The 25,949-nt window shown below is 40.5% G+C and overlaps 1 protein-coding gene across 1 annotated transcript in view; it reads right to left on the reverse strand.

Moving 5' to 3' along the window:
- LOC125463659 (protoheme IX farnesyltransferase, mitochondrial) overlaps positions 1–25,949 on the reverse strand; it is a 146,719-nt gene that overhangs the window by 15,860 nt on the left and 104,910 nt on the right. The window contains exon 5 of the mRNA XM_048555210.1: positions 7,931–8,001. Coding sequence (XP_048411167.1) covers positions 7,931–8,001 — 71 coding nt within the window. The remainder of the gene's footprint in view (positions 1–7,930; positions 8,002–25,949) is intronic.

A 25,949-nucleotide genomic window follows, 5' to 3' on the forward strand; every position in this document is an offset into this window, starting at 1 on the left:
AATTTTATGATCGATATCAAAAATGCATTTATAAGCATTATCAACACACAGAACAGACTTCTGAATATAGCATTGAAAATGAAAACCCTGGAGCCATTTAGAAGTCAACTGGATTTTGAGATTGTCCCAAAGATGCTGCACTTTTGAGGTTGGTTGGCTCGCCGAGCTGGTTTCTTGTTTCACAGACGTTTCATTACCATGTTGGGTATTATCCTCAGTGCAGCGTCCGATGAAGTGAGCATCCGACGCTGGCATAAGGATATTACACAACTTGGTAACGAAACGCCTGTGGAACAAGAAACCAGCTCGGCGAGCCAACCAACCTCAACACCCACAACCTGAGCTACAAATCTATTCCAAAACTTTAGATGCTGCACTTCCTGGGTGGATTAGCTAAAGATTCAAATGATTTTCTTCATCCATGTTTATTGTGAGTGGATGGTATCCATGAAATAGCATTAATTTTTGTAAGTGAAGTGAACCTCTTTTGAAAAATTTCAGGAAATTGAAGAACTGCATTGAGCATTATATTTGACCATTTCACTTCCAAACGAGTGGGGGTAGAGATGGAAAAAGGATATTCTGCATTAAGAGGCTTTAAATTCAAATTTGGAATGAATTCCTGTCACTTCCCACCACCCCCAATCAAAAAACCTATGGATAGTGAAAGGGAAATAACAGGTCATAGCTCTAGAGATCAAAACAGACAGTGGTGACATGCTTTTAAAGGAGAATAATGAGGGCAGTGCAAAAGGTAAGGTCAATGGAATGCGTCATGGAAACTATCAAACTGAGCTGTCATGCCATGGAGTATTTTGGAAAGGCTATTATGATAACAGGAATTACTAGGTAGCTGAAATGCTGCATAATGACATTTTCCATTTAAATCTAAAATCAATAAATTTTAATTGTGTAAAACATTTTGTTGTGGTTAGGGCTTGAATGCATTTGCAAGCATAGTATTGGTGCTAAATAATTTTTGCTGTGGATTGCTACCAAAATAACGAGAAGTAATTCTGGATTTACAGTCTGACTTTACTCGTGACAATCTCTCTCTACTTCTTTCTGGAGCCAGGTGAAACTCTCTGGATTTAGCCTGTCATTAGATGTTAACGGATGATAGGAAGCAAAATCATTGCAAATTGATATCTTATGATAACACAAAAGCACTTATGAATTTGTATTAGATTGATTGAACATTTGTCATTTAAGGATGTTTTGAGCTCTGCAGATGAATCGTGGTACCTAGCAAAAGCCTGATAATATAACAGGACTTAAGTCTGTGAATGTCTTTGCTGCAAGTTGTCAATTTGAGCTGCAATGAAATGACGACGCAGAGAACAGAGGAAAAAGAAAAGAGGTTACATGAACAGTGAGCCAATGACATTCTGCACTTCTACATTTTGGCTTAACTAGCTCAGAACAGTCGTGACTTTCTTTTTGGCATATCAGGAAAGGTGAGTTGAAAAGTGAACAAAATGCATATTAATAATGCATTGAATTAATACAAAAATATTTTGAGGATACATAGTCAATAACATGCATTCTATTCACCTTAAACTTCAATCTAAATCCAATCTAGACTCAATGTTTAGCATGAGTTACAGTTGCAGTGAAAATGTTAGTGGAATAAATGGCACTGGAATGGAAAAGGAAATAGTGTTCACAGCAGAGCACATTATTTAATTTACAGAATATATTTAATGAAATCAAATACTATCTGTCCAGTTATACTTTAAACAACAATGTTCACTTGTGCTGTTAGAAAGGCGGTGGAATGCTGGCCTCAATGCATTGTATATTTGACAAGGTGTACAACTAGAATGAGTCCAAATGTATTGATTTATCTCCTTTGAAATCTAGAAGGATAAAACTGATAATGATGGCTTGTATATGATGGATTCAGTAAAGTGTCAACAGTTGGCTGTGAAATGCAAAATGATGAAAGTACCATGTTTCATTAGATTTATCAGTGTGTAATGGGATTTGTAGCTAGGATAAAACTGGAAGTTTTGCATCTGCATTGGACCAGGTGGGAAAGACAACGCTAACAGTGTTTAAGTTGTACAGTGTAAGAAAACTATTAATTTCTCTCTTCAAACGTGGGATGTAAAGTATTCTTCTTGACAAGTTGGGGTTAATGTTATTTCAAAAAGTTTGCTAATTTGTACAAATTTCATGCATAATATTTTGATGTCATTTTGTAGAGATCAATCACTTCAAGTCTTATATCCACAAAGCTAACTCAAAAGTTTTATTAGACTAGGTCTCTGAGAAGTCCAGAATCCTTATCAGTTACAAATGCCGCTTGGGACCTAATGGACCAGCAGTGAAGCTTCCAGATTTAAATACTTAGCAGAAAACAGGATCAATGCCAGTTTAAGCATTTGCAGGGCAAGTCTGAGACCTGAAATAGGAGGTGTAATGAAGCAGTTAATAATAACACCAGTCAGTTAAGTTGGACTGGGCATTCAAGTTGAAGACTTTTTAAACAATAATTTTAACGTAGATGGATTGAAAAGGAGTGTGGCAATTTTTTTTGAGGGGAGGATGTGGTTTCAGTTAGTAATGTTCTCCTGCTCTATTGTTATTTCATATTAAACATACAGAATGGAGTATGACAAATAGCTGTATCCTGTGAAAGCCTATGTAACCACCTGCCCATTAACCTATGACACCAAAAGAACCAGTAGAAAGTGATTTAAATCTACGTGTTTCATTAGCTCTCAATTTTACAACGTACTGAAGAAAACTCCTGCTTTCCTCTTAAGTAAGATGCATACATTTCAATACACAAAAATACTGAGGAATTTGAGTAGCAAATGTTGTGAATTTTACTTTTAATATTTGCAACAAAATCAAGAACCTTCACAAATAATCTGAATACTCTGTGCATTCTTCAAGATCTTCATCATTTACAAAAGTATAATTTCTCAATTAACAGAATGTGGTGTTTAGGAAGTTATTAAGCCAGATAATAAGCCAGATTAAGCCATGTGGACACTGCAGCGCTTCAAGAGACAAGGCTCCCAGAATTGGGGACCTTATGTGAGAGAGACCATACCTTCTTCTGGCAGGGGAAAGGCACAGACGAGACCAGAGAGCATGGTGTCGGCTTTGCCATGAAGAACTCGCTGTTCAAGATAGTAGAACCCAGCAAGGATGGATCAGAGCGGATCCTCTCACTTCGACTGCACACCTTCGGTGGCCCTTTTAACCTTGTCAGTGCTTATTCCCCAAGCCTCTATTCCACACAAGATGCAAAGGATGAGTTTTATGACCAGCTTTCAAGGAAAATACAGGCGATCCTGAATCAGGAACTTGGCAACTTCAACGCCAGAGTGGCTGCCGACCATGACTCCTGGCCAGGCTGTCTGGGACGGTATGGGATCGGCAACGTGAATGACAATGGACAACGACTGCTCGAGCTTTGCATGCTCCATGAACTATGTGTCACGAACAACCTATTTCCAGGCCAAAGCTCAGCACAAAGTTTCATGGCGACATCCCCGCTCCAAACACTGGCATCAGCTAGACCTGATCCTCACAAGACGCAGCCACCTGAAAAACGTGCTCATGACTCGGTCCTTTCAGAGTGCCGACTGTGACATGGATCACTCCCTGGTCTGCTGCAAACTCAGACTCCAACCAAAGAAGATGCACTACAACAAGCCTGCAGGCAAGCAGTGTATCAATGCTACTATGACCCAACATTCAGACAAAGCGGCAGTATTCATCAAGTCACTGGAGGACGCCCTCCTTGCAGACCCACCAGAAGGAGCTGCTCAGCAGAGATGGGACTCTCTAAGGGACACTATCCACAGCACTGCGTTGAAGATCTTCGGGAAGAAGTGGAGCAGGACACAGGACTGGTTCGAAGCAAATGTGAATAAACTCAACGTGACCATTGAGGCGAAGCGTGCTGCACTGTTGAAACACAGACACCAACCTACCCAGGTAACACTGCAAGTGCCGAGGACAGCAAGAAACAATGCACAGAAGATGGTCAGATGCTGTGCAAATGACTACTGGTTACAACTATGCGAAAGCATCCAGTTATCATTTGACACAGGCAACATACGTGGAATGTATGAGGGGATCAAGAAAGCCATCAGTCTAACCCAGAGCAAGACAGCTCCACTAAAATCCAGGGCAGGCGAGATCATCAAAGACAAAAGCAAGCAGATGGAGAGATGGGTGGAGCATTACTCCGAACTCTACTCCAGGGAAAAGGGCATCTCGGACAACGTGCTAGACACTGTGGAATGCCTACCGGTCATGGAGCAGCTGGACACATTGCCGACTGCTGACGAGCTGAGTAGAGCCATTGACAGCTTACCACTGGGAAGGCATCAGGATTGGATGGCATCCCACCAGAGGTCATCAAGTGTGCAAAGGGAGTTCTGCTTAGCCACCTGCTGGAACTGCTGTGCCAGTGCTGGGAAGAGGGAACGGTGCCACAAGACATGAGAGACTATAACACTGTCAACCCTCAATAAGAACAAAGGGGACAGAAGCGACTGTAACAACTACAGAGGAATCTCTTTGCTAAGCATCGTTGAGAAGGTCTTCGCCCGCGTGGTCCTGAACAGACTACAGAAAATCGCCGAAAGGGTATACCCCGAATCGCAGTGCGGTTTCAGATCAGAACGCTCCACAATCAACATGATCTTCTCCCTCCGACAGCTACAAGAGAAATGCTGACAGCAAAGACAACCAGTCTGCGTCGCTTCCATTGACCTCACGAAGGCATATTATTGTTACATCAGTAGCTGAATCAAAACTCTCCAGGCGCGGATCCATGGTCTCTCGAGACTGACGGATGCCACAGTAAGCCAGATAGGCATAATTTATTCTGAGACAACGTGAAGGTGTAGTACAAAACCAAAGGAAATTGAATGCGTACATTTATTGGTCCAATCCTGTAACAAAAAGCTACAATATACTTAAACAACACAAGTCATTAGAGGTAAAGAAAAGACAAGAAATTTTTAATAATGCATTAGAAAATTATTTCTTAGAGTAGATGCTATGAATTACAACTGCCTAGCTGACACCAATTTAAAATTGTGTGTTTGGTTCAAATAGGACACGATGGCAAGATGTACACAATGGTATAAAACTCCATCAAAGTAACTCAATTTGACCGTTTGAAGATGGCAGCAGCAGTGAAGATGGTTCCATTAGGAGACAAACCTTCTTCTCAGCTCCTCACCAAAAGCAGATGGAGCTCCTTTTAGCAAAATGAACCACGACTCCAAGTTTATAGATGAGCATCTGGGATGTTTCCTAACACAATGAGTGGTGGAATACAGTCAAATCTGTCAAGTGCACAGGCCAATAGTGAATGTGTTAGAAACCTGCATTGTATGCCTCTGGATGCAAGGACCCCTAGCCTCTCCAAAAAAAAATGATTTGAGATGTGAGGGGTCAATGGCATGTGTGCAAGATTAATGTTTAAGAATTTAAGGTTTTGAAACCTCTTGAATTCTATAAAACAATGCCATAAATTTTTAAAAACTTTTATATCTATGAGACATAAGCACAGTAGAATATTATAGGAGACTGTGCTAATAAATTGGGAAGGCACAGAAGAAAAGCAACAAGCACATCCAGCTAATACATGGCAGGAATTTTGTTATAAATCACAAAACTGTTATGTTGTATATGCTCTCAAAGACATGATCCCTTCTGACACTTTGTTTAAAAAAAAATCAGGTTATTGGGTTTATTTCACAAGCTATTAATAACTCTGTTTCATGCCATGTTGTTTTGCCAAGTTGCCAAGTACCCCAGGTAAAATTCTTTGAAAAGGTGAATAGTGTAAACACAAAACTAAAACTGTACATTTTTAAAAAATGTTAAAACTGCACTGATTCCAACCATAAACTGGTTCAATTTCAATGGAATGTCTCAATAAAAATCAGTAGTCAAACTGGAGAATATTAAGGTCAATCTCAGCTGGGTTGATGTTAGATCAAATGTTAATCATGGTTGGAGTTGCTGGAAGAGTTAATGAAAAGGGAACATGAGCTTTTATAGAAAAAAAGCTCCATTTCGAAAGTACTCATTGAAAGAAACAGGAATACTTAAAACACATTGCCATTACTATCACTGAATCCAAGGTTATGTCACAGGTCAAACAAAACAATCTGTTGTATTACTGAAAAAATAGGCTTCATGCGACAAAGATTTCAGCTTTTCAGTTATTTCTGACGTATATATACACATATTTTGTATTAATTACATCAAAATACATAAAAGGTTTTTACATCCTGCAAAAGCATTGCACGAACAATTACAGAGTAGAAATTATCACATTATTCTAAAATTGTGAAGCATGCATAATGCTCTATTTCAATTGAGCCCAGGTTCCAATAAGATTATATTGCTTTTCAATTCAGTGAAAATTCAATAATATATTTTCTGATTACTGAGTTGACAAATGAGTATGCCCAAAACAATCCCTAATAAACCTAATCACACCACTCACTGCTTCTGTAATCTTGTCCTTTCTTGTGATATTGCCGTAGCTCGAAGCCACTTCCAACAATACTCTTAACCATTAGCAAAGTATGCTTGATGTTTTGTGTGTAATTGTTTTGTTATGCATCCATTTGCTCAATGCCTCCTCCCTTTCTTTTTAATCCGTCCATCTAATAGTACAGTTATATCCATAGAATTATTTTAAGAGGTAAGGCAGACACAAAATCACTTTACCACCAGACAGTAGGTTCGACACTAGTATGGCTAGTAAATCTCACAAAGTGTGAATATAAGATTTGAAGAATCAAAGCTTCAGTGATTAAAATTAATGCAAATCAATGTGAAACCAATGCAACAATTAAGATATGTAAATGAATAAGTTAGCACCATTTGTTATTTTTTTGAAATACCAATATCATAGGAACAGCAATCACCTCCCTCTAATACTGGCTGATCTGTAACTTGGACACCACATTTATTAGTAGCCTTGCTCAGTAATGATCTATCAAACTCAGTCTTGAAATTTTCAATCTCCCTCAGGATGAGGATGGGGATGGGGATGGATATAGGATTATAGATCTCTGTCTTGAGTGAAATAAATGTCTTTTCGATTTCACTCCTTGGTGGCCTAGTTGTAATTTTCTTATTATAACTATATGTCTGGAACATTCCTGCCAATGAAAACAGTTCCTCAATACCTACCCAACTGAATCCCTTTTCTATTTTAAACACTTGATTAGAATATCTTCAACCCTAAACTGAAGGAATTATGAAATTTATGTAACCCAAGCTCACAAATTGAAGCCTCACGCCTTCGTATTATGATGTTGAATTGGCAGTGTATCCATTCCAAGACGAATATATCCTTCCTGAGGGGCAGTGCCCGAAACTAAATAGAAATTTCAGGAAGGATCTCCCCAAAACTTTGTGCAACAGAACCACAACTTCTTCCCTTTTGTATTCAATTCCTTAAAGATAAAGGGCAACACCTGCAGCCATTCTGAATATTTTTGGTTCTTGTGCTTTAACTTTTAGAGATCTGAATACAACGACACCTAAATCTCCGTTTCTCGATTGCTTTTAATTACTCACTATTGAGAAAACATTTGGAACATCCTATTATTAAAGCAGCCAGTGTTGACACCATGAAATGGTTTCATTAATTAGATTTAAAGAGCTGAATGGCGACAGAAGATTGACTGTACTGCACACAGTTGAAGCAACAAATGATTATTCTACTTCTGTACTTCCGAGCCCTCTATTAGCCCAGGATTCAGTAATTCAGCACAGATGAGAAACTAAAGCTTGGATTTTTCTAGTTTGTGTTGCTCAGTATCATACTGTGCAGTTAACATGAACCATGTGCTAACAAATGTTTCAAAGCTTACAAAACCTCATGAAACTCTAAAAAAAGTAACAAGCACAATTCTGAATGGAGACCAACCTAATTTGTCCTCTGACCAGGGGTCTGTTCTTCGTCCTGTTCATGTTCGAGTCAAATGGCACCTCAAAGAACTATTAGGAATTACAATGGAACCGTGTTAGACACTATCAATTTGATGAAGCAAATTCAAGTTTAACATAATGAAGCAAAATTTTCTGCCAAGATGAATCTTCAAAACACAAGAAGTCAAACCTCGAATTATACAGAATAAGTATGCAGAAAAAGCACCTTCACACAATAGAATATTTTCTCAAATTGTTTAGCCTATGCTTTAAGATTTAAATTGAAGACCACAAGAAAACCAAAATTATCATTTGCAGTACTACAACCCGAATAAATGGTTTCTGAATGTATTTACAATATAGTTTATATAACTTACACCTTTTTACTTAAGTCAGAACATATTGAAAGTAGTACAGAGAAGATTCACTTGTCTAAACTCTGGGATGGAGGAGTTTTCTTTTATGAAAGGTTGGGACTGCACATATTGGAGTCTAGAAGAAAGAGAGGTGATCTCTTTGAAACATACAGTTCTGGAAGCAAATAGATCGGGTGGGTACTAAGAGGATATTCACTCATTTCAGAGAGACTAGAATTAGGTGATAAAAGTTTTAAAATAATGGGTCTCCCATTATTTTATAGCAGAACAAATAAGAAAATCAATGGGATTCTCTTCCCCAGAGAACAGTAGAGGCAGAATTATTGAATTTATTAAAGCTGAGGCAAAGGCTACATAAGATTTCTAGAAAAGTTGAGCTGAGGCTAAAATCAGATCTACTAACATGTTATTGAATGGTGGGGCAGGTTGAGGAACTGAATAATGTCTTCCTGCTGCTAATTCATATGCTTGTAAATCTATCCGGAAATGCCTCAACTTTGATTATCTTTTGAAACAGAACTACACAGAAACAAAAATAACCAAAGATCTTTGATCAATAGTACATGGTGCTACACACAAGTGGATCGTTGGAGAATTTCAACAACCATCACCACCCAGCTATGTTGATAGTTCTCTTAATAAATGTATTTTCCTAAAGCAGAAAGTATCTTCATCAGCAGGTAGTTTGTATAAAATGAATATTCTCAACTCAAACCTCAGTCGTAAATTGAGATGAAAATATATAAAAATACATACCATGTTGAGTAAAATATGGAGATCTAAACTCCTTAAATATTGAATTTCACTCATTGCTAAGTGATTGTATTTGCACAATAATGATGTTATTTGCAATTGAAACTAGAATACAAGTAAATCACTGCAACAATTTTCATGAAACATTGTGAAATAGACCAAGTGACTATAGTAAGTACATGCCTAATGCACGTCAGTCCAGAACTGCTTTTGTACCATGAAAAGCTTGATGACAGTGGCATCTACCACCTGGTTTCATGAAGATAACTATACCCTTAAAAGAAACTTGCTACAATTTGCCACGATCCGTGACCTGCCCAGCACTTGAGCAGCAGACAGTTGTGCACGACATGAGCGTGGGTTCCAATTTTTAATTATGAACTGCATTAAAGAAATTGTACAGGCGTAACATACTGAATCTCCATCTTCCATGTGTCAAGATTCTATGACTATTTGGATTTCGTGGATTCCTTTATTTTGATGACAGAACAAAAAGAAATTACCAGAAATAATTATGTTCAAAAGTGCCAGCAGAATAAATTGGAGCATTCTGCTAGTAACTATGTTTAGCCTTTTCACAATCCTTTCAAGTTCTTTGTGACAGGACAGGGGAGATTTACAAGAGGCATGCCACAATTTACTTTTAAAAAAGTATCTCGAAAGGCAGTCTAAACTTGAATTCCAGACAAAATTAACTGGATTACGTACACTGGATATTCAATAGTTATAGATTATTCTATCTCACAGTACTCTTAATATCAGATTTAGCGGAAATTAAATGCTATCCTTGTTAACCAACAGACTGTTGAAATGATTCACTATGTATATTCAAGTTGTTTAGATCAAAATGGACTTTCTAAATGCAAGATTTCTTGAATGTAACTAAAATCTACTTTCTAGGAAGAGAGAACATACAGAAAGATTCAGACATTAGAAAATATATAATGGTTAATATGTGCTTCAGATGGCTTTTTTGTTACTTCAAAGCCCAAATGGTAAAGAAAAATCCTCCACAAAAAGGCACTCATTGACAACTGACTCAGTCTACAAAAACTGACTTAAGAGCTGTTGTGCAATGTATTTGTATGCAATTGACCCAGAACATTGCACAATTGCTGATTGGGTTGCTGCTACATTACTGACACCAGGTGCAAGACTACATAGGACTTTGTTTGAGTCAGTGCTGCAAGCCACACCTCCTAGCTGTTCTGTTTATGTCAGACAGCTAACGAATCAAAGTACTTCGATGGCACATTGTTTTGGGTACGGCTAAAACAGAATTTTGTTCCTTTGAAGCCCCATTCAATGAAGAGGACTTTGAAGGTATCTTTTTAACTATACAATCTTTCATGTTGGTGCTCCCAGAAGTAAATGTCTTGCTGCTTTCCCCAATACTTTCTCCGATATGTCAATATCTGTTTGTTCGTCACATTCACTCAAATATCTACACTGACTGTGGCTGAGTGGTGGGAAGAGACACCCTCAATAAGGATGAAAAATAAGAGTAACAGTTTAACAAGACAGCTGAAAACTTATGTTTCTTGGACAGACAAGGTCCAAAAGATGAAAGGAGTTTTGATAAATGAATCAAGCAAGAAATTCTTTATCATTAAGTAATTATACAAGAGTGGAATTTCACAAAGGACATCATGACAGGCTTGTATAATTTTAATTGCAAACAAAATACATCAGCAGTCCATGGAAAAGCAAAATGCAAATAAAAGGGTGGCTGATGGGAGCCGTCAGCCACAACAAATTTTTTTTTTAAGCCTAGTTTTTGGTACAAATGATACATGGCCATTAACATGGAAGTCTTTCATCAACAATGCAATGTGAAACTTTGATTCCCTCACACTGACTCTTTTTTCCACTTGCAACATACAAAGATTCTCAGTTGAATGAAAACAATTCAACATGAACAACTGTAATAGCTGTTTTCAAAATTTCGCTTCAACACAAATTAACGTTCAGGTGATCATAACTATAATTTTACAGAGTCAGATTATTTGACTGTTTAAATTATTTCAGGGATGCATGTAGAGTTTATTTACACAAGTCAATAAATAAGTGCACAGGAAGGTTATCTTGAAATTATGACCTAGGCATCTTAACAGCAGGAACTATGTGCTAATGAAAATGTACAATGGGGTTATTTGCTGTTCATTTATTCAAGTAACATTGCACTTGTCCTAACATGATGCACTATTGGAAGTCAATGTGCTTGTGTACTTAATGTCAGCAAACTCAGTGAACTCTGATATAATTATTAACCAGTCATCTCCTGCTCTTCTTAAATCAGTAACAGTGGAACAAGAGATATCCAGTGGGCAGTCTAAACAAGGGGGTAATATTTAGATATGATCTTTGATTGAGAGAATAAGGTTAATAGGTGCTAAATTTAAAGCTACTTATTTTCCTGACGAATGAAACATTTTCATTTGATTAGTTTACTAGCACCAAATTTGTTGGATTAAAACAACAGTGAAAATTTGATTTGGTCTGCTTGTGAAATAGTCCAGCTGTATGGCATAGCAGAACTTTGTTGATTTAAATTAAGGCATGCAGGGGGGAGGGCAGCAGGTGCAAAAGCAGAAGGAAGATCAAAGGTTTAGACCACAGCAGTGCGGGAAATGACAGGTCAAAACTTAATGTAGGGGAGAATTAATATGTTGTGCCATAAAGTGGGAATAAGTTTTATTCTCTTTTTCTAAACTTTTGACTTGTGGAAGTGCTTGCTCCTAATGTTAGACACCAGAACAGCAGTATTAGCAGTGGCTCAGGAACCAGCTGTGTGCCCATACGCTTTGCTGCAGATATCTGCCCTGGAAAAAAATCTCAGTCCCAAATAAAGGAATTTTCATTTTCTGTTGCTGTTAAGTGAAATTTTTCAACAAAGAATATGGCACTCGTCCAGTTTTAAAACAGATAAAACCAATATCACAGAATCTAATAAAAAGGATATGAAAGAGTCAACTGTACTAAAAATAAAAGTTACAAAATTCCTAAACAGGGTCAATCAGATCCAGATAGCACTTGGAATTTTTACATTGATATATTTATGCAAGTTGTCACATGACAACATTCCACTATATATCATTATATGCAAAATCAATGCAAACTGTGCATCTGTTCTGGGATGATTAAATTACAATTTGACAAAAGTGTTTCAAAATAAGCTTTACTTGCAATTTTAAAACAAATCAGTATTTCCACATGTCAAAAAGTATCTTAAAACATTTTTGACTCCATGCAAATGAGCTGCAAGCTGTTATAGTTGAACAGCAAGAAGAAATAAAACATTTACTAATCCCTTTATGAGATTTTACATAACGGAGTATCAGAGACACAGCTACACACAAATACATCCTCAAGACAAATGGCAAGATGTAACACAACAGGGACACAACTTGTCTTTGGGTTTATTTCTCTCCCAAAGAGTTCTGTATGCCAAACATTTATCATGAGACAAAATTTTACATTGACACCGGCAATAACTAAATGGCGAATTTCTGGTGAGTTAATATTTATTTTTGTGTTTGGATATAATTATCAGCTCTTCTGTTAGGTGCCATGCTTCTAAATCAGTAGGCCATTGGTCCAGCATCATGAAGACACTTATTCACATAATCTAGGATAATATTTCAACATAGCACTGATAGTGTGCATTGTCAAAGGTTCTGTAATTTAGATGTCTAAAAACTTTAAACTGAAGCTGAATGAGATAACGAGGTGTAGAGCTGGATGAACACAGCAGGCCAAGCAGCATCAGAGGAGCCTTCCTTCTCCTGTTCCCCTGGTGTTCTTGTCAATATTGACCCCTTAAGTAATACCACAAAAGTATTGATTATCTAGTCTTTTATCTCATTGCTGAATTTTATTACATCAAACTAACTGCTGTATTTTCTACAGTTCAAAAATTATGTGGAGCACTATTGCATATCCTGAAGTTATTTAAAAAAGCCTTAGACTGCCTCTCAAATGAAGCTGTTTTCTCTCAAAGGCAAGATAAACCAGTACTACAAAATGTGAGGCTGGATGAACACAGCAGGCCAAGCAGCATCTCAGGAGCACAAAAGCTGACGTTTTGGGCCTAGACTCTTCATCAGAGAGGGGGATGGGGTGAGGGAACTGGAATAAATAGGGAGAGGGGGGGAGGCGGACCGAAGATGGAGAGAAAAGAAGATAGGTGGAGAGAGTATAGGTGGGCAGGTAGGGAGGGGATAGGTCAGTCCAGGGAAGACGGACAGGTCAAGGAGGTGGGATGAGGTTACTAGGTAGATGGGGGTGCGGCTTGGGGTGGGAGGAAGGGATGGGTGAGAGGAAGAACCGGTTAGGGAGGCAGAGACAGGTTGGACTGGTTTTGGGATGCAGTGGGTGGAGTGGAGGAGCTGGGCTGGTTGTGTGGTGCAGTGGGGGGAGGGGACGAACTGGGCTGGTTTAGGGATGCAGTGGGGAAGGGGAGATTTTGAAACTGGTGAAGTCCACATTGGTACCATTAGGTTGCAGGGTTCCCAGGCGGAATATGAGTTGCTGTTCCTGCAACCTTGGGTGGCATCACTGTGGCACTGCAGGAGGCCCATGATGGACATGTCATCTAAAGAATGGGAGGGGGAGTGGAAATGGTTTGCGACTGGGAGGTGCAGTAGTTTGTTGTGAACTGAGCGGAGGTGTTCTGCAAAGCGGTCTCCAAGCCCCCGCTTGGTTTCCCCAATGTAGAGGGAGCCACACCGGGGACAGTGGATGCAGTATACCACATTGGCAGATGTGCAGGTGAACCTCTGCTTAATGTGGAATGTCATCTTGGGGCCTGGGATAGGGGTGAGGGGGGAGGGGTGGGGGCAAGTGTAGCATTTCCTCCACTCCACCCACTGCATCCCAAAACCAGTCCAACCTGTCTCCGCCTCCCTAACCTGTTCTTCCTCTCACCCATCCCAAGCCGCACCCCCATCTACCTACTAACCTAATCCCACCTCCTTGACCTGTCCGTCTTCCCTGGACTGACCTATCCCCTCCCTACCTCCCCACCTATACTCTCTCCACCTATCTTCTTTTCTATCCATCTTCGGTCCGCCTCCCCCTCTCTGCCTATTTATTCCAGAACCCTCACCCCATCCCCCTCTCTGATGAAGGGTCTAGGCCCGAAACATCAGCTTTTGTGCTCCTGAGATGCTGCTTGGCCTGCTGTGTTCATCCAGCCTCACACTTTGTTGTCTTGGATTCTCCAGCATCTGCAGTTCCCATTATCTCTCATAAACCAGTACTGTCGTGTTCATATTAAACTAACCAATTAACAAAGCTTCTTACTGAATGGACAAGTTGTCAAGGTTACACCAAGGATAAAATCTCAAAAAATAATAAACATTCCCCTGGAATGGTGAAACTCCATGTTATATCATTATTTGAAATATAAATGCATTAAATCCTGCAGCACATTAGAAGTCCTTTTAATCTTAAAACTGTAAAGTCTCACTACACAAACAATGCTCTCAATTGTGTCACGCACAGAAACTGATGTAATGTTTGAGTTACACAGTGGAACACCATTGAAAACTTTATATTACATTAGTGGATACTTAATCTGATTTCCAAGACAGTGGCTATTAATCTGCAGTTAAAGCTGGCTTTTGCTTCAGAAGCCCTTTGTTTGTGATGTCATTCATACAAGAGACAACTTGGTGCCATTAGTGGTAAGTATACAGCACTTAAGACTGCATTATGTGGGCATTGGAACAGGAGTAAAATATTTGTAAGCAATTTCTTTCAATATGTTCCTCTTTTTGGATAAACACATCATTACTTGGGTAATCAAATCTACTGCACGATCCCTTATTTATATCATTTTGAATTGACAAATGGTGTCACTACATTTTCCAGATTATTATGTATCACTACCTTAAGCAATGTGAATCTTCGTCAGGAACTTTTTTCTAAATTAGGCATATAAAATCTACAGAAACTAAATAAAAGCTCATGATATATCACATCCCTTACTCCCATTTCAATAAAATATGTTAGAAAGCTCACAGATACAGAAGAGCATTTATGAAGTCAAATATGGAGATAAACATTGTGAAATATCAAATATGTTTTGGGTTGTCAATTGGCCTACCTGCCTTTGCTATGTTTTCATGACTAATACTGCCAGTGGAAACTGAAGTGCAGGAACAAGATGGGAAAAGACCACTGAAATCTCATTTATTTTGGGAAAAAAAATCCTACATATTTTAAATATCACAATTTTTTCACCAAACTACATTTAACGTTATTTTTAAGATAGCCTGCACCCCAAATTTCCCACTCATGGTATCATGTGGTTTAAAGCAAGTCATCATTCACGTTCTCCTGTTATCAAGTGTCTTGTATAAACCTTTCAGTTAATCTGGCCCCACAGAACTCTGAAAACTTTGCTGACACCATCCAAACATTCTCTTGTTCTCACAAAAACACATGCCACTTCTTAAAGAGTCTCCGCCCAGATTAGTTGTCTAATTTTTGGCTTCAGCTGACTTCTGTCTCTTAGGCTCACGAAAAATAGGAAGTTTATGCTGTGGCATGGAAATTAACATTAATAGGATTACAGATCGAGTGGAATCCATTCTCTAGGATAATTCCAGTTTCTAACTGATCACCCCCAAAGCCCCATTCGGGAATGAACAGTTCCAATAATCACTTCAATACCAACAGTCTGGACCTCGATACCCAAGTGCACCAATTTATCCATTTACTTTTATTAGCAATTTTCAACATTCGTTAGGTTTCTTTGTCCCTCTCTGCCAATTCCTTCTCTACTGGGGGAAAGCAACCTATGGTTTCCTCTGCGACAAAATTATCTTTTAGCTATCTTGCAACTTTAGGTTATTTAACACTGTATCAAGAAAATACTATTTCCTGACCGCCATATTGATAATACATGTTTTTCACTATGCTCTGTTCCAGAATTTTAAAAGTTGTCAAAAATCATTAAGAATACTTAGAAATTATTAACCCCATTTAGAATAACCCCATTTAGAATACTGTGTCCAATTTTGGGCCGCACACCTCACAAAGGACATAGTGGCACTGGAGTGTGTCCAGCGGAGATTCACGCAGATGATCCCTGGAATGGTAGGTTTAACATACGATGAACAGCTGAGGATCCTGGGACTGTGTTCATGAGAGTTTAGAAGGTTGAGGGGAGATCTAATAGAAACTTACAAGATAATATATGACTTAGAAAGGGTGGACGCTGGGAAGTTGTTTCCGACAGGCAGGGAGACTAGAATCCGTGGGCACAGCCTTAGAGAATTAGAGGGGGTAAATTTAAAACGGAAATGAGAAGGCATTTCTTCAGCCAGAAAGTGGTGGGCCTGTGGAATTCATTGCCACGGAATGCAGTGGAGGCCAGGACGTTAAATGTCTTCAAGGCAGAGATTGATAAATTCTTGATCTCACAAGGAATCAAGGGCTATGGGGAGAGTGCAGGAAAGTGGAGTTGAAATGCCCATCAGCTATGACTAAATGGCGGAGTGGACTCGGTGGGCTGAATGGCCTTCCACTCCTATGTCTTACGGTCTTAATTAGAAAGTTGCTAATAGTTTACAAACTGCATGACTAATTTTTTTACAGGAATACAATTCATGACTGGCACGATTCAAAATATTGTGGACTTCTTACATCGACAACTGGATTCTAAGACAAGACTGTCAGATTATAAAATAATTATGTGTTTCCTCCCGCTTTCCAAAATCTCGAATTTCACAAACAGAATCCAACAAATGAGGGTAAACTCTTCAGGAATAAACTAAGATTCCTCTGTGCCGTACGATTCTGTGAATGCATATATGCTTCTAAATAGCTGTTCCACCAATGCCTCAAGTTTAAAATTCTTGCTATTATGTTTAAATCTCTTCATCAGTTTACTGCTAAACACCTCTAACTTTTTCCATCTGCTACTGATCTCTCCCTGTATTTTGGAAATGTTTTGAATTTCCTTTATCAAACCTTTGTCAGTTGTGTATTTCAGCTACCTAACTTATAATTCTGAAATAAGTGAAGTTCCTCTAACTCTCTACAACTCTCTCCACTGTACAGACCACTGTGAAATAATTTGGGCCATCTTTCCACGTGAAAGACATTACACAAATGCATATAGTTGATGAGAGTTTACTTATAGTATTTACAAAATAGTGATTGATTTCATATATAACCTAATTCTTAATCAAAAGGATATGGTCCATAACAGCCCATCATATTCATTAGTCCATAACAGCAATTAGCCAAAGTCCACAAATAACCAGAGGTATCTTGCTCCAATGGAGACAGAACTGTTCTATGCATCTCGAAGGACATGACTATCCGAACATAAGGTAAACTGAGGAGGCAGGGTCTTCACTAAATTCCATTGAGAGTATGGAGATCAAACCTGTTTTGTTGGCATCATTCTGCACTGGGGTCTAGCCAACTGAATCATAATAACTGAGATAAATTCCATCTTTTCAGTCTGGGAGTATCTGTTGCCCTGATGACAACCTCTTCTCCCCAGTCCCTCCAATCAAGATCCACCTCAGATTAAACCATACCACTAAATCTTTCTCGCCAGCTCCATGGTTAAAGTTCAGAGCACAGACAATTTATACACTTGACTGCACTGGAACTAAACAACCTGCTTAACTTCATTTCCCATAGATAACAAGGTGGATGAACACAACAGGCTAGGCAGCATCAGAGGAGCAGGAATACTGATGTTTCGAGTAAGGTCTAGGCCCGAAACATCAGCTTTCCTGGTCTTCTGATGCTGCTTGGCCTGCTGTGTTCATCCAGCTCCACAACTTGTTATCTTAGATTCTCTAGCATCTGCAGTTCCTGCCATCCCTCTAACTTCATCTCCCAATTCCTTTCTAATTCAGCTCTCGTTTTGTCAGCCTCTCAACTCGCATCTTCCTTTAGCTCCTTCTGCAACTCACCCGCAAGTGAACTGGGAAATTCAGTTATGTGAGAGGTCAGTACAAATCCAATGGCAGAAATTTAAGGAGATGTTTCAGGATGCTAAGAGGAGGTACATCCAGTAAGAAAGAATGCATTATCCCTGCCTAATTAAAGAAGCTAAAGATAGTATGAAACAGAAAGAAAAGCATATGATTCAACAAAACTTAATTTTAAAATAAAAGAAAACAGAACACAACAGGAAAGAATTTAACAGAAAAATAAAATAAGGAACTGAAGGAGGACAAAAAGCTCTAATTTCAGGCAAGTCACATCATTTAAACATTTCGAGCCCATGAGCAACACCACAGAAGTAGAAAGACAGTCTTGATTGCTTTGCTGCTGAGGAGGCTGAAAGGTTTTTCAAACAGGCATCTGCTAAAAAGGAATCTTCACAGCAATTTTGCTGACACAAAAACAAAGTTGCTGGAAAAGCTCAGTGGGTCTGGCAGTATCTGTGAAGCATCTGTGAAGCACAAAACAGAGTTAATGTTTCAGGTCTGCTGACCATTCCTCAGAACTGCTGGTGCCTGGGAGAACATCAGTTTATATGCAGAATAAAAGGAGGGGGGTGGGGTAGTAAGTAAACGATAGGTTAGAGCTTAAAGAGAGAAGAGCAGTTGGACAGACAAAGATTCGATAATGATCTGGCTGGGATAGTGAATAGTTGATAATGGGGACTATTAGCGACAAACAACAGGTGCTGTGTAATGGCAGGCTATGTGGTAACACGGCCTGGTGTGTGGGGTAGGGGGCTAGGGACGTGGGAGAGTTCAGGCCCAAAAATTATGAACTTGATATTGAGTCTGGTCAGCTGCAGGACCCCCAAGTAGAAAATTGGGTGGTGTTCCTCCAGTTTGCGTTAAGCTTTGCCGGAACACTACAACAAGCCAGAGACGAAGATGTTGGCCAGGGAATGGGGTGGTGCATTAACGTGGTAAGCAACAGGTAATTCAGGGTCCTTTTAATGGGCAGAACGTAGAGGTTCTGCAAAGCAGTCACCCAGTCTATGCTTTGTTTCCCCAGCATCGAGGAGCCCACATTGTGAACAGTGAATGCAGTAGACTAGATTCTGGGAAGTGCAGGTGAAGGTGCCATAGGGCTGTGGGGGGTTGCTGGGAGTGAAGGAAGTGTGGACCAGGGTGTCCCAGAGGTAACAGTCCCTGCTGAAGACAGGTAAGGGAGGAGAGGGGAATGTGTGTCTGGTGGTGGAATCTTGGTGGAGATGGCAGAAATGGCCTCTGATTATCTTCTGAATCCAATGTTCTATAGATTCAGGATCAGTTCCTGTGGATTGGAGGGTGGCTAATGTTGTCTCACTTTTCAGTAAAGGGGGGAAGAGAGAAAACAGGGAATTATAGACCGGTTAGCCTGATGGTGGGAAAGATGCTGGAGTCAACTATAAAAGATGAAATTACGACTCATTTGGATAGCAGTAACAGGATAGGTCAGAGTCAGCATGAATTTATGAAGGGGAAATCATGCTTGACTAATCTTCTGGAATTTTTTGAGGATATAACTATGAAGATGGATAAGGGAGAACCAGTGGATGTAGTGTACCTGGACTTTCAGAAAGCCTTTGATAAAGTCCCACAAAGGAGATTGGTGAGCAAAATTAGGGCACATGGTATTGGGGGCAAAATTCTGATTCGGATTGAAAATTGACTGGCTGACAGGAAGCAAAAAGAGTAGTGATAAACGGGTCCCTTTCGGAATAGTAGGTGGTGACCAGTGGGGTGCCACAAGGTTCGTTGCTGGGGCCACCGCTGTTTACAATATACATTAATGATATAGATGAAGGCATTAAAAGTAATATTAGCAAATTTGCTGATGACACAAAGCTGGGTGGCAGTGTGAAATCTGAGGAGGATGTTACGAGAATACAGGGTGACTCGGACAGGCTAGGTGAGTGGACGGATGCATGGCAGATGCAGTTTAATGTGGACAAATGTGTGGTTATCCACTTTGGTGGCAAGAACAGGAAGGCAGATTACTATCTGAATGGAGTCAAGTTAGGTAAAGGGGAAGCACAACGAGATCTAGGTGTTCTTGTACATCAGTCAATGAAAGCAAGCATGCAGGTACAGCAGGCAGTGATGAAAGCTAATGGCATGCTGGCCTTCATAACAAGAGGAATTGAGTATAGGAGCAAAGAGGTCCTTCTGTAGCTGTACAGGGTCCTGGTGAGACCGCACCTGGAGTATTGTATGAAGTTTTGGTCTCCAAACTTAAGGAAGGACATTCTTGCTATTGAGGGAGTGCAGCGTAGGTTCAAGAGGTCAATTCCCAGAACGGCGAGACTATCATATGTTGAAAGATTGGAGCGACTGGGCTTGTACACACTTGAGTTTAGAAGGATGAGAGGGGATCTGATTGAGACGTATAAGATTATTAAGGAATGGGACACTCTGGAGGCAGGAAGCATGTTTCTGCTGTTGGGTGAGTCCAGAACGAGAGGACGCAGTTTAAAAATAAGGGGTAGGCCATTTAGAACAGAGTTGAGGAAAAGTGGTGGATATATGGAATGCTCTGCCCCAGAAGGCAGTGGAGGCCAAGTCTCCGGATAGTTTCAAGAAAGAGATAGATACAGCTCTTAAAGGTAGTGGAATCAAGGGTTATGGGGATAAGGCAGGAACAGGATACTGATTGTGGATGATCAGCCAAGATCATAATGAATGGTGGTGCTGGCTCAAATGGCCGAATGGCTTACTCCTGCACCTATTGTCGATTGGATTGCTAGTGGGACGGTAGGTAAGGATAAGGGGAACTATATTGCTGTTGCAAGAGGAAAGACAAAGGGTGAGGGCAGAAGTGTGGGAGATGGATAGGATCTGGTTGAGGGCCCTTTCAACAAAGGAGCAGGGGAATTCTCAATTGAGGAAGAAGGTGGACATTTCGGATGCTCCCTTGTTGAAGTTGGCCTCCTCTGAGCATAAATGACAGAGACCAAGGAACTGAGAGAATGGGATGAAGTCTTTACAGGAAGTGGGGTGTGAGGATGTGTAGTCAAGGTAGCTGTGGGAGTCAGTGGGTTTGTAATGGATATTAGTGGTTAGTCTATCCCAAGAAATAGAAACAGAAATGTCAAGGAAGGGAAGGGTGGAGTCAGAGATAGACCAGGTGAAAGTGAGGGCAAAGTGAAAATTGGAGGCAGAATTGATGGAAGTTTTCCAATTCCACACGAGAGAGGGAAGCAGCAGCGATGGTATCATCGAAGTGTCGGAGAAAGAGTTGTGGGTGGGGCCCAGACTAGGACTGGAACAAGGAATGTTCCACATACCCCATGAAGGGATAGGCATAACTAGGGGCCATGTGGGTACCCATGGCCAACCCTCTTACCTGAAGAAAACAAGGAGTTAAAAGAGAAGTTGTTGAGATTGAAGACAATCTCGGCAAGCTGAGGAGGGTTGCAGTGGGTGGGGATGATTCAAGTCTTTGCTCCAGGAAGAAGTGGAGAGCCCTATGAGCCTCCTGGTGGGAGATGGTGTGTAAAGGGATTGCTTGTCCACGGTAAAGAGGACTCAGCTGGAACCAGCAAACCGGAAATTTTGAAACCAGCATAAGACATCGGAGGAATCAGGGATGGACACGGACAGGGACTGGACCAGGGAACTGAAGGCTGAGTCAAGGTAGGAAGAGATGAATTCTGTGGGGCACGAGCAGTTTGAAACGATGGGTCTGCCTGGAGTCCTATTTCTAGATTTTTGGGAGGTAGAAGCGAGCTGCATGGGGCTGGGGGACTATAAGCTTGGAAGTAAAGGGTTGGGGGAAAATCACCAGATGAAATGAGATCAACTAACATTGTAGATACAATGGCCTGATATGTCATGGTCCAGGGAAAGGTAGGAGGAGGTATCTGAGAGTTGGCGCTCAGCCTCTGCAAGGTAGAGTCGGCACACCAGGCTACAACAGCACCACCCTTGTCAGCAGGCTTAATAATAAAGTCAGAGTTAGATCCGAGTGCATGGAGTGCAGTTCGATTTGTTGAGGGCGGCAAAGAAATTGAGACGACTGATAGCACGTTGACAGCTCTCAATGAACCGATTGAGTGCACGTAAAAGGCCAGAGGGAGGGGTCCAAGTGGAGGTAGAGTGTTAGAACTGGGCAAAGGGGTTTGTGGGATGGGAAGAGGACTCTTGTCCAAAGAAATGAGCACAGAGGCAAAGACGGTGGAAGAAGAGTTCGATGTCATGTCATGCCCAAAATTCGTTAAGTGGGGACGTAGAGGAATAAAGCTGAGGCCTTTGCTCAGTACAGAACATTCAGAGAGAGAGGAAGTTAGGAGGGATGGTCAATACCTGACTGAAGGTGGGGTTGGGGGGAGGGGATGGAGTCAGAGGGAAGGGAAGGAGAGGAAGGTTCCAGCGGGCCAAGGGTATCTTCGAGTTGATGCATCTTGTGGGGTTTGATGCCTGAAAGGGAAAGAAAAAGCTGCTGAGCTTGTCCAGCAACTTTGTTTTTGTTCCTGATTTACAAATTCCACAGTTCTTTCAGTTTTTATTTAGCAATTTTGCTGAGTCTGTGTAGCTTTAAATCTGACTTGCAGTTAACCATGATAAACTGTAATTGGAGAATCTGGTGCAGGTTGTGAACAACACAACAATGCAGTAGAAATCTTTATATTGTTAGTAGACTATAATGTCAACAAGCTTGGTAATGCATATAATGTCTTGCATTTTGCAGTCGATTATAAACACATCATACATTATACTTTTACACATGATCACACATCATTGAATTAGGGGCAAAATAAGCCACTTTTGGCCCCTCAGGCTAACTCTACATTCAACGTGATCATGGCTGATCTGATTACTCCATATTTCCACCTCTAAGAACAAAGAACAAAGAACAAAGAAAATTACAGCATGGCAACAGGCCCTTCGGCCCTCCAAGCCTGCACCAATCCAGATCCTCTATTTAAACCTGTTGCCTATTTTCCAAGGATCTGTATCCCTCTGCTCCCTGCCCATTCATGTTTCTGTCTAGATACATCTTAAGTGATGCTATCACACTGACCTCTACCACCTCTGCTGGCAATGTGTTCCAGGCACCTACCACCATCTGCGTAAAGAACTTTCCATGCACATCTCCGTTAAACTTTTCCCCTCTCACCTTGAAATTGTGACCCCTAGTAATTGAGTCCCCCACTCTGGGAAAAATCTTCTTGCTATCCACCTTGTCTATATTTCTCGTGATTTTGTAGACCTCAATCAGGTCCCCCCTCAACCTCTGTCTTTCTAATGTAAATAATGCTAATCTACTCAACCTCTCCCAATAGCTAGCACCCTCCATACTAGGCAACATCCTGGTGAACTTCCTCTGCACCCTCTCTAAAGCATCCACATCCTTTTGGTAATGTGGCGACCAGAACTGTACACAGTATTCCAAATCTGGTCGAACCAAAGTCCTATACAACTGTAACATGACCTGCCAACTCTTGTATTCAAAACCCCGTCCGATGAAAGAAAGCATGCCGTATGCCTTCTTGACCACTATCGACCTGCGTTGCCACCTTCAGGGAACAATGGACCTGAACACCCAGATATCTCCGTGCATCAATTCTCCCCAGGACTTTTCCATTTACCGTATAGTTCGCTCTTGAATTGGATCTTCCAAAATGCATCACCTCGCATTTGCCTGGATTGAACTCCATCTGCCATTTCTCCACCAAACCCTCCAATCTATCTATATTCTGCTGCCTTCTCCAACAATCCCCTTCACTATCTGCTACTCCACCAATCTTAGTGTCACCTGCAAACTTAATGATCAGATTGCTGCGGCCGATAACATCTCATTCTTGTTTTTCAAGAATCTATCTACTGCTGCCGTAAAAAAAATTCAGATTCTCTAGGTCCACTGCATTTTGAGGAAGAGAGATTCAAGACTCTAACAGTAAAAAAAATCTCACTTCTCATTTAAATGGGCAGCTGTGCATCGTAACACGTAAGATTCTGATGGGGTCTTGACAGTGTTCGTATGGAAAACGTCACCACTTTGGAAAAACCTAGAAATAGGGTCACTCTTTACAAATCAGCTCTTATCTTCTAGGCCCCATTTGATCCAAGCCGAAACTGTCCACCCTTACCTCATAGGACAACCCACCCATTTTGGATATGTTAAGTAAATCACCTGAACCGCTTCCAATGTATTTACATCTTTCCTTAAATAGGCAAATCAATACTGTACCCAGTAGTTCATATCTTAGCATAGGTCTCAGCAAATTCAACAACTATGCATTCAGTCCCTCTCTCCAAGTCACTAAAAAGACCCTCACTCGAAACACTGACTGGTGAGGTTACTGCTGGTATACTTCTAGTGCATATGCATGAAGCTGAAACATTTTAACTGGGCCATCTCTACTACATTTCAGATTTCAATATAACAATTAACATTGTTCATTGCAGTACGATCCGCTAAATTTTTCCAAGTATAGTAGTTCCTGAACTTAGGCAAGTTTAAACCAGAGATTATGTTCACTTGCAAATAATTCATTACTGTAATAATTTAAGGTTATCTTGGATTCACCCAGTTAATTGAGTGTTCCTTTGCTGACATATTTAAAACGGCTCTCTTCACTTTAGCCTCCTTCTCCCTACACAGGGCTCTCACAGACACTTCGACCAGCCACATCCATCTTGGCCTCTATAACATGCCAGAAGGCTCCAAGCAGAACTCCTGAATCTGGCACAGTCCCAATCCTGGCTTTGGAAAATAACCCTCTCCCCCACCCCCACTAATTTGAGCCACAGGAAAAGGCAGTTCCCCCATCTTGTATTCGGTTTATGGCAGTTCCTGTTTCTGGATTCAGTTGTCTAACTGACCAACAACCAAATGCTGAACAATGTACTAAAAACTTTCGAGATTTACAAGGGGTTTTATTGTAAACCTACAGTTTGGCACAAACATCGGTTTTCACATTTCACTTCTGGATCATTTCCTTGTCCAGAAGGCAACTCCGACTACGCCCCTGCGAAGAATCCCTCAGGGGATGGCAGTGACTCTGCAGTACACAAACCTGCTGCCATCTTTCAGCATCTGTTTGTACTCTCATTACTGCAACTCCACACAACCTGTCTCCCTCCCATATCAAGCTGGTGTAATCTGAAGATAAGCCCTTAAGACCCATATCCATTTGAGGACATCCTATATGGCCATCTACAGTATTCCCAATTCTACTGCTCCAGGCTTTTATACTTTTGAACATTCAGTCTCAGGTCCCAGTATAGCAGGGCAATGCAGACGTGGAGGGTTAGGGTTAGAAAGATGGTTTCTTATCCCTTCCTGAACAACAATGAACACTGAAAGCCTCACTTTTATTCCTATGGCAAAATCCAGGCAAACAGTAGACTCATCCTTTTTGGTTTGACTTGGAAGGTTTGTCACAAAGAGCTTGATTGTTGAAATAGGATTTAAGATATTGTCACAACCATGGTTCACAACCCAAACCACCTATGCACATATCACATTGGAATTAGAAGTGTGCTTTAAAGAGGACTGCTACAGTCAGACAAACGACTGCAGATCGTAAATTCAGTGGCTGTCAGGAGATCCTACAATACCACCTCTGACAAGGTGTTCAGGAAGCTTCGTAGGAATGAAACAGGACAAAAAGACGACACTCTCACTTTGGGTGCTACCAGCTAATTGCCAAACGGAAACAGGACAAAAGGACTTCAACTAATCCGCAAAGCCAAAAATCCCTAAATCAATTGCTTATCTATCAATGTTGCATTATTTACTCTTTATTAATGACTAAGACACTGACCTTTACAATCTGTGTGTATGTTGCATTACTACTTTTTCTTGTATTTAGTGACTAATTTACCAGCTCTTTTATTAACTCAAGAAAGCCTGGTAAAACTGTTTCCTTCTGAACAAAAATTCATTAGTTCTGGGAGAAAGGCAGCCACCGGGAGAGATGATTTT

Source organism: Stegostoma tigrinum, chromosome 22 (genome assembly GCF_030684315.1).
Source record: "Stegostoma tigrinum isolate sSteTig4 chromosome 22, sSteTig4.hap1, whole genome shotgun sequence".
Taxonomy (NCBI): Eukaryota; Metazoa; Chordata; class Chondrichthyes; order Orectolobiformes; family Stegostomatidae; genus Stegostoma; species Stegostoma tigrinum.